Raw genomic sequence first — 10,000 nt, 5'->3', positions numbered from 1 at the left:
GCAGAAGGGTTGCATTATTATCATTTTCCCCCGTCCATACTCAGCAAGTTTTTGCTAATTTTTCAACATCCTAGAAGATCCCATTTTGTATGATGCATAATTTACAGTAACTCAATTATTATCTGTTGTAGAGCTCTTGATCGCACAGTCTCCTTCTTTTGGTCGACCAACTTCAACAACATTATCAACCCTTCCATCCTTTGTGGAATTCAAGACTGGAAAGGGAAAACCCTGTAACAAAGAGCTCTCTAAAGGTAAAGGAAAGGGGCCAAAACTAAAGGAAGAGAGTCCAGATGTCACAATTCAGATTGGGTTAAAAGTATTTCGATGCAATGATGAGAAACTTAAGGAGAAGAGAGGGAAACGACTTAGTGTTCAAGTAAAATGTGATGCTAATTACAAACCGTTGCTGGACACTGCACAAAGAATGTGGAAAACCTACCATAAAGATCTGTGTGATGAAGGTACTGAGTACACATTGATTCTAGAGGATAGCCAAGAGGCTTGTTTTATGTTTGGCAGTCAAGCAGAATTCTTTCAGCTTAACAAGTACAAGGAAGCTATCATGAAAGACTACAAACGGATAACATCATTTTTGTGTACTGTAGAAGACTTGAAAGGGTCTGAAATTGATAGCGAAGAAGAGAACGAGACAAGCCATCATTGTGTAGAACCACCACCTAAGAAGAGAACATTTGATCCAACAGCTTCTACAAGTACAAGTGGTATTTGTGATGCTTCTTCAGGTGCAGTGCAAGCAGCTACTAAGCCACAAACAAATTCATGAAAAGATCAAGATAACTGGTTTTACTGTGATGAATTGGACAGACTGTACAGTGTCGACAGTCCGCTGCCTGATCTAAGTGCCAAACATGACCAAATTACAAATGTAGATTGTGAAGGGGAAGTTGTAGAGACGCTCAGAGCAAAAGTTGTTATTGATGGTAAAACCTCTATTCATTGTGATCAGAAGGGGTGCCTCAGTAAGTAGAGCTATAGCTCTATGGCAGAGAGCTACCCTAAAAGTGAATCCCATCCATGTGTGCAGGATTAAGTTTATCGGTGAAGATGGCCTTGATGATGGCGCATTGGCTAGTAAATTCTTTTCGGCCACTATCCCTGCTATAGGGAAAACATTTTTCCCTCATGGCAGTCCAATGTATTCAACAAATGATGTTTCTACTTATAGGACAATAGGTGAAATTGCCGCTGCCAGCATTGCTCAAGGAGGCCCTGCTCCAGGATTTTTGGCTCCTTCTGTGTTTGATACTCTTGTGTCAGAAGACATCAACTATTCCAGCAAAGACCTTTGCAAGCTGTTAACCAAGAATGAACAACAGATTCTTGAGAAAATCAAAAAAGATGTTGCTAATAGCCCTTTTTACGGTTCCCGGTGCCATATTGAATGTGTAACCGCGCAAACATGATAGCGAGGTTAGTGTTGAGTCGCATTGCGAGTTCTAGTGAGATTTTGTTGAATTGTGCTGGTGCTTTGTCCTTTTCATTGAGATATTTCGACAATGAACGATACTTTCCCTACGCAGGATATTCCTCCTTCTTCTTCGAAAAGAAGAGGGAGACACTGTGCCGCTTTTGGCTGTGCTAATAGCTATTATGACACAATAGGCAATCCAACAGGTCTGCATTTCTTCTCGTTTCCGAATGACGTCCAGCAGGGAATTAAATGGTGCAATCTCGTGAAGTGCCAGCGTGGAAAGGACGGATTCTTCATCACAAAGTCAACTTTTTTGTGCTCGGAACATTTTAAAAAAGAAGACATGCGAAAAACGTTGGCAGGTCGCTGGAAATTGGTGAGAGGTTTGTAATGTTTGTATGGTTATTTTGTTGCTTGGATACCGAAAGAAAATGCCTGCTTTGATTTCGGTATGGTAGTGTTTATGCTGGGATATTTTTCTCCTTATTAAAAAGGTGACATTTATATTTATTTTTGCACTGTGGTCTTATACGATATCTGTGAACTGAATGTAAAATTATAAGTTTAGAAAATGATGAGTTTTATTATTATATATAGGGGCAGAGCCATCTCGATTTAACTGGTCAGTACCGAAAAAAACACGGAAAATGCCTGCTAAAAGGGTCCCAGTAGCAACTGTGACAACTCAAGAGGAGTCATTTGAAGTTGAGCAGGAATTATTTCACCAAGAAGTTGAAGCACCTGTGTCAACTGTCAGTGCTGCTTCATCTTCACCAGCCTTGGAAGAATCAGATGTCCTTAAGCTGCAACAGGAAATGGAGCTGCTGCAAGTACAATTAGCTGACTTGAAAGAAAAGCTAAGTGAAGTTGAAAACGAGAGGGATATTTTATTGGCATGTCAGTTTTCAATCGACAAAATTAAAGATGATGAGTCTGCGGTTCTATTTTATACTGGATTCCCAAACTATGGAGCACTCATAAGCTTCTATAATTTTATTGAACCAAAGCTGGCAAAGATGCAGTACTGGAAAGGAGAGAAATTGTTGAAAGAGAGTCAGTCATACCAAACAGATGATAACAGAAATAAACCTGGGCCTTCAAGGAAACTGTCATTCTTGGATGAATTTTTGCTTGTACTTATGAGACTAAAGGCCGGGTTATTTGTTCAAGATCTCGCTGATAGATTTGGGATGAGCAGAAGCCTGGTGTCCAGAATCTGCATTACTTGGATTAAGGTGGTATGATACCTTAAAAAAGGCAAAAATTTCGAAGTTTTACCTAAAAAATTTTTATTGCTGGAAAAGGTCCGTATTTCACTTGGTATTAACGCCACAGTTTAATTTTTCATGAAAATGTTATTTGTTGTCCAGTATTTACTCATTTTTGAGACCAGGTCTTTGGTTGCCAGGAGCAACAGGTTTGTTTTTATCTTGTTTACAGTGAAGAAACAATCCCCCAATAGTTGTTTTCGCCCGGAAAACGATCGTTGCGTGACAAGGGACTCTCTGTTACCCCGTACATAACAACGATTAGCCCATCGTAGTTGATGAGCCTGCGAAACACGAAAAATTGTCGTTGCGAAATTCACAACAATACTAGTGGCGTGGCGTTTTGAGTTTTTTATCCTGTTTCTCGTTCTTTTTTCACGTTAACAACCATGCCTCCGAAGCATCGTGCAATAAGGCGTCCTAAAAGGAAGTTTTCGGGAAATCAATTCACGAAACCTTCGAAAGAAAATGCCAAGAGGACGAAAGAAGCGAAAGAAGAAGCACATGGTCCGAACACCCTCGGTCAACATACTAAGAAGTCTGTGTCTTCGGAAAAGCTTTTGCTTAAGTCCGATGCCATGGAATCAAAACCTGGCAAAGTTGAAGAACCTTACGAAGAGGAGGCAACATTAACGGGCTTCAGGTTTGTCGACATGGAGCTACTCGGCATGGCATTTTCTGCCATGAGGTGTGCTGATTGTGGAGAATTCAGCATCGTGCTTTCGGAAAACCACTTAGAAAGTAAGCAGGGTTCGCACGCGCCTTGAAAGTCCTTGAAAGTCCTTGAATCTCAAAATAAAAATTCAAGGCCTTGAAAGTCCTTGATAATTGTAGTCAGTGCTGGAAAGTCCTTGAAATTTGTAGCTAATTTAATCCAACTTAGATTCTAGAGTGCCTTATCTGAAAATATATGCAACTGGCACAAACGTAGCAACACATAATAGTAAGATACAAATAACAAACGATCGTAACGCCACTCCGCGTGTCGATCAATCGCCCATGTCCATTTGTCCTGTTCTTGGTTCTATTAATCACTCTGATTGGTTGAATGTCTCGAATGTCAAGGGCCAATCAAATGTTTTGTACTATTCCCTCTTTCTGAGAAAAGCCATGTGCTTTGAGTGCTTTCCTTGTCTGGGTTAGTGTTGATTGTTTGCGTTTTGTTTCACGAGTGAGAGATTTAAAACAATGGGCAAGTGTGTTTTCAGCAACTTGTGGCTTCAGAAATCACTGTATAAAGATTGGCTTCGAGAAGTCAAGGGTGACAAGCACAAGGCACGATGCATCGTGTGTATGAAGGATGTTGACATTTCGAGCATGGGAGAGTCAGCGCTCACAAGTCACTTGAAAGGAAAAAAACATCAAACACTGACATCCCAGAAAAGGTCATTAGCAAGCGTTCCAGATTTTTTTGGCGTTTCTTCTCAACAACCAGCAACTACAAGTGACGATGCCAAAGAAGTTTCAAAATCCGCTTCGTCTGAAAGTGGCGAACACAACACGCTCAACCCCACAAAGTCTAGTACTACGAGTTCATCTGGTTCATCGGTGATGGAAAGAATTGTCACTCGTGATGAGACTTTGAAAGCAGAAATTTTGTGGGCATTGAAGGTGATAATGTCTCATTACTCCTATAAATCATGCGAAGGTACGAGCAAATTGTTTCAAGCGATGTTTCCTGACAGTCGGATCGCGAGTCAGTTTACATGCGGAGAAAAGAAATGTGCATACTTGATCTGTTTTGGGCTCGCTCCACACTTCAAACAACTTTTGAAGGACGTTGTGAAAAAAGAAGAAGCTTATGTACTTATGTTTGACGAGAGCCTGAATAGCGTGTGCCAGTCAAAGCAAATGGATATTCACATTCGTTCATGGAATCATGACAAACACGAAGTTGAAAGTCGCTATTATACCTCAGTGTTTATGGGGCATGGAACAGCAGAGGACATGCTTTCTCATTTTCGTTCAGGCATAGAAGGAATTCCTCTCAAAAAAGTTTATCAGGTAGGATGCAACTCTCGTTATGTTTGGGTAATCCATGAAATTGTTTGCAAGATATGCTTCTTTGAAGTTGTATTATTTCTTACCCTCAATTATCGACATTTCGAAATAGGCAATAGCACAAACTTAGTCTTCACACAATTACCTAATTTCAATTATTCTTTGTCATATTGCCACTCTTTTGAAAGACCTATGTCTTGCCATTATTAAAAAGGTGTGATCAAATTGGAATCAATTATATTGTTTTCATGACTGGCATTTAATTTCATCGTTCGCCGGCGAACGATAATTACAAGTTGCGTTAAATTTTTTTTAACATGAAAATCTTTCAATGTCTGTTATTATTTTGCTGTAGAAGGGCGAAAGATGCAAGATTACTTAATCTAATTTATTGCATGTAATATAAATTGTGCGTTCACAATCTAGCCAATGTTCCAAAAAGCGATAAAATTGTATTAAATAGAAATGAAACACCTTACTTGGTTTTCTGCCCTTTAAGGTCTAAATAAATCAACACTCTTTCATTGCAAATCTTCACAATTCCAATGCATCCATGACTAGTTCACTTCGTGTCTAGGTGGACAATGACACGAACTCTGGGACGTAATGCAAGTACTAAATTAAATAATCTGTTTCCCTTTCAATATAACAAGGAATGTTTTCTCTCATACTAGTTGTCAATGGATGGACCCAACGTTAATTGGAAATTTTACAGTATGCTGACTGATGAGGCAAAAAGGGAGCATAATAGTCACATGCTGAACATTGGCAGCTGTGGTTTACACATTCTTCATGGAGCATTCAAGGATGGTGCTGTGGCATCAGGATGGCAGTTAGACAGGTTGTTCTCTAGCCTTCACTGGCTTTTTCAGGACAGTCCGGCAAGGAGAGAGGACTACACCAAAGTAACAGGAAACTCACTGTTTGCTTTGAAGTTCTGCAAACATAGGTGGTTGGAGAATGTCTTGGTTGCAGAACGTACACAGAGTATGTGGGACAGTGTTGTCAAGTATGTTCAGAGTGCAAGGGCAGGAAAAGTTCCACAGCCACAGAATAAATCCTTTGAAACTGTACAAGAGTTTGTTGCAGATCCCTTTACGACTGCAAAAGTCGCTTTCTTCCTATCAGTAGCCAAGCAAGTGACACCGTTTTTGACACTCTATCAAACCGACAAGCCTATGCTTCCTTTCCTGGCTACAGACCTGTACAGCATGCTTGGGGGATTAATGAGAAGATTTATTAAGACCACTGTTATCAGTGAAGCCAAAACCCCATTGAAGCTTACAAAACTTGACCCTGCTGACTCCAGCATTCATGCCTCTCATTCCAAGATTGACCTGGGGTTTACAGCTGACAAGAAGATCAAGGAGTCGATTGCAAAGTCCACAGTTTCAGAGAAAAGAGTGCTTCAGTTTCAGATGGAATGCAAGGAGTTCCTTATGCAAGTAGTTTGCAAACTGATTGCCAAAGCACCAATTCAGTATTCCCTTGTAAGGAATATAAATTGCTTAGATCCAAGAAACATGATGAGTGACCATGATGTTTCCATCACAAAATTCAAGAGAGTTTTGACTACCCTTGAAAATGCCAAGAAAGTCCCGGAAGGTGAATGTGATTCCCTTTTGGAACTATTTAGACAATTCATTATGGAAGCCCCCTCTTCTTCTCCGTCGGAGTTCAAAGACTATGATCCTAACAATGATAGACTTGATTCCTTTCTGTATCTTCACATGGGACAGAAGCGATCCTACCAATCATTGTGGAAAGTAGTCTCAGAGCTACTGATATTATCACATGGCCAGGCCAGTGTCGAAAGAGGATTCTCAGTCAATAAGCAACTGGAAGTCGAGAACCTCCAAGAGCGCTCCTTCATTGCTCAAAGGCTGGTACAAGACCATGTACAATCTGTGGGAGGTGTCCTTGCTGTTTCAATCAACAAACCACTTCTTTTGTCAGCTGCAGGAGCTAGGCAGAAGTATTTATTATATCTTGATGAACAAAAGAGGAAGAAAACCTCTGAGGGTGTAGAACTGAAGCGAAAGGAGCTAGTCGATGAACTTGACGAACTTAAAAAGAAAAGAAGGCGTTTAGACAGTGATGTTGACAATCTTGTTAAATCGGCAGACGAGTTTGCACAGAAAGCAGAGGACACTGGGAAACTTGTGTGGATTACAAAGTCAAATAGTTTGAGGAGAACTGCAAAAGAAAAGGAGATAGCTCGCAAAGACCTTGAGTGCAAAATTGCGAATGTTGTGGATGAACTAAAAAAGGCATAGACTTTTAGCTCGACTTAAGCTCGGCACAATCGCTACTATGATAAGGTGAACATTCTTTTATTTTGCAGTTGGTGGAGTCCTTGAAAAATAAAAAATATGTCCTTGAAAAGTCCTTGAATTTTTAGTCCAAAAAAGGGTACGAACCCTGAGTAAGGGATGTGCTTCGAGTCTTCGAGTCTTTTGCGAGAGTTGTGGCTGGAAACATGAGTTTTGGACATCTAAAAAGCAGACTTTAAGTTTTGAGGCGAATAGGCGTTTAGTGTATTCCATGAGATCGATAGGAAGAGGGCACAGTGGAGCGAAGAAATTTTGCTCATTAATGAATATGCCACCGCCTCCAACAGCAAGGGCATATCAAAAAAATGCAAGAACGATTGCTAAACATGTGAAAGTTATTGCTAAGGATGGTATGTCCAGTGCAGCAAAAGAAATCAGGGATGCCCAGCATGCTCGTGAAGATGATTTAGTGAATTGTGGCGTTTCATGTGACGGTACCTGGCAGAAGAGAGGATATTCTTCACAGAATGGTTGCGTGATTGTCATGTCAATTGATACTGGTAAAGTTTTGGATGCAGAACCTCTCACTAAAGTTTGTAAAAAATGTCAGCTTCACTCCCATTTAGATAAAGACAGTGAGGAGTACCATAGATGGAGGGCAGAACACAATAACTGCAAAGCTAATTAGAAGGGCTCTGCCCCAGCCATGGAATCAGAGGGTGCAGATCGTATTTTTAGACGGTCTGTTGCAACTCACAAGCTTCGTTATACTGACTTGTATTCAGATGGTGACAGCAAAAGTTACAATAGAGTCAAGGATGTTTACTCTGCAGATGGAATACAAATTGCTAAGAAAGAATGTATAGGACATGTGCAAAAACGAGTTGGCACAGCACTCAGAAAACTAAAGAAAGAAACTCCTGCTCTCGGTGGGAAAGGAAAACTCACTGATGCCATGATTGACAAACTTCAGAACTACTATGGAATTGCTATTCGTTCTAATGTTGGAGACTTGAATGGAATGAGAAAGGCAATACATGCAAGTTTCTTCCATTGTGCCTCAAGTGAACGGCGTGATCTTCACACCCACTGTCCAACTGGACCCTCGAGCTGGTGTGGTTTCAAGCGAGACAGAAACAGTTTTAAACATTCTCCTGGTTTGCCTGATGCTGTGATTGCAAAAGTCAAACCTGTATACCAAAGATTAAGTGAAGATTCTTTGTTAGAAAAATGCCTCCATGGAAAAACCCAAAACCAGAATGAAGCTGTAAATGGAATGGTGGGAGCGCATTCCCAAGGAAGTTTTCGTGGGAGCTGACTTGCTGGAATTTGGCTTGTTTGATACCATAAGCCACTTCAATATTGGAGCAAGGACTGTTCTACTGCTTCTAAAAGCACTCAAAATTTCCCCAGGAAAATACACAGGAGAGGGGTGTAGGCACCTTGACATGGATCGAATTCGTGGTGCTGAGTACAAACACAGCGAGGAAAGGAAAAAGAGGAGAAAGGTCCTAAGGGGACAAAGAAAGAAGAAAGAAGACAAGAACCAACAAGCAGAGGGTGTTACTTATGCTGCTGGAGCATTTTAAGACACTTCCTTTGCTTAGAGATTGAACAGAGGGTTTTCAAACCCAAATACAACTTTTAAATGCATTTTTCCATCAAACTGCATTTTGATAGAACTCCGAGTAGCTCAACATGTTCAGTTCAAAAACTATTTAAGATAATTTCATGAAATTTTCCACAGAAAATCTTGAATGGTGTTTCTGTGCAGTAAACCTAAAACAAAGTACAAAGGTAAATTGATGATTCAATGGCAGGCAAATTTTTTTCCAGAAGGGGCCCATTATTTGTTTATGTGAAAGTTTTTCATTATTTGACATGGTTATAATCATGTTGTATAAAATGCTTTAGGTTCATTGCACAGATCCATCTATGCATAAGACATCCTGAAAATTTCAGAGCCATGCGATTTTTTGTTATAGAGTTATTGTTGTTGGCGTGATGCCTGTAAAATGAGGGTTTGGTGGGCGTGGTCCTGTTGCTATAGTAACAGATGGTGTCAACAACAGTGCCAAACAATTTCTCTCAGTGAGTGTTATCACTGGAGGGACTAATAAAAATGTTTCAAATAATGTAAAAAATTTCCCTTTTTGAAGGTATCATACCACCTTAATCTCCTCTATGTGGAACCAAAAGACCTTTTCCCATTTCCAGTGCAAGAACTGGTTCGCAAGAATATGCCGCAAGAGTTTGCTCAATATGCAACAACTAGGATTATTTTAGACTGTACAGAACTGTTTATTCAGGGTCCATCTGCAATGCTTGCACAGTCTGAGACATGGTCTGATTATAAGCACCACAACACTTGGAAGCTGTTGGTAGGTGTGACCCCAAATGGCCAAGTGAGTTTCCTCTCAGACCTCTGGGGAGGGCGAGTCTCTGATAGGCAAATTACAAAGGAAAGCGGCATTTTGGATTTGTTAGAGGCTGGTGACAATGTCATGGTGGATCGTGGCTTTGACATTTCTAACATTGTCCCTGATGGCGTTTCTATCAACATGCCACCATTCTTGGCTGGAAGAGAACAAATGAGTGCAGCAGAAACTGAGGAGACAATGAGTATTGCGTCAGTGCGCATTTATGTGGAACGTGCAATCGGCAGAATTAAGACTTATCATACTTTAGATGGTACGTTGCCCAACACACTTAGTCCATATGCCACTCAGATAGCAACAGTCTGTGGGCTATTGACAAACTTTTTGCCACCTTTGTTGCCACCAGCTAAACAACCACATGTGCTTGCATAATGAAGCAACTAATGTTTGTTCTCTGTAGCCTGGGAATGTCTTGTAAAGAGAAATGATGTATTGATCACTTAAACCCTTAAGCCTAACATCAAAATTTAAATTCTCTTTTGGTCCCTCCTATACATTTCCTACAGAAGAAGTGGGGAGAATTTGTCAAAATATGAAGCAAATTCACTTTGTATGATAATGTCCTCAATTCTCGTGACTACTCTA

General features: G+C 40.4%; 3 protein-coding genes and 1 pseudogene across 3 annotated transcripts in view; 3 read left to right on the top strand and 1 right to left on the bottom strand.

The window, feature by feature from the left end:
- Positions 1 to 2,337: 2,337 nt before the first annotated feature.
- On the top strand, positions 2,338 to 9,787 carry LOC148722179 (uncharacterized). Its single transcript, XM_088737009.1, has 2 exons — positions 2,338 to 2,664; positions 9,149 to 9,787. The coding sequence occupies exons 1-2, from the start codon at positions 2,452 to 2,454 to the stop codon at positions 9,785 to 9,787; spliced, it is 852 nt and encodes a 283-aa protein (XP_088593135.1). The 5' UTR covers positions 2,338 to 2,451.
- LOC148722181 (uncharacterized) lies at positions 3,725 to 7,092 on the top strand. The gene is made up of 2 exons (XM_088734617.1): positions 3,725 to 4,707; positions 5,379 to 7,092. Exons 1-2 carry the CDS (start codon positions 3,892 to 3,894, stop codon positions 6,978 to 6,980), a joined length of 2,418 nt encoding a protein of 805 aa, XP_088590743.1. The 5' UTR covers positions 3,725 to 3,891; the 3' UTR covers positions 6,981 to 7,092.
- LOC148722180 (uncharacterized) lies at positions 7,087 to 9,100 on the top strand (annotated as a pseudogene).
- Positions 8,960 to 10,000, bottom strand: part of LOC111337786 (uncharacterized) — a 6,475-nt gene continuing 5,434 nt past the window's right edge. Inside the window, exon 1 of the mRNA XM_022944152.2 lies at positions 8,960 to 10,000. This exon is cut by the window's right edge and continues 5,434 nt beyond it. The gene's annotated coding sequence lies outside the window, so the exon portion shown is untranslated.

This window comes from Stylophora pistillata, chromosome 10 (genome assembly GCF_964205215.1).
Source record: "Stylophora pistillata chromosome 10, jaStyPist1.2, whole genome shotgun sequence".
Taxonomy (NCBI): domain Eukaryota; kingdom Metazoa; phylum Cnidaria; class Anthozoa; order Scleractinia; family Pocilloporidae; genus Stylophora; species Stylophora pistillata.
Note: the sequence above shows the minus strand (reverse complement) of the source record. Positions and strands in the feature narration are given on the sequence as shown.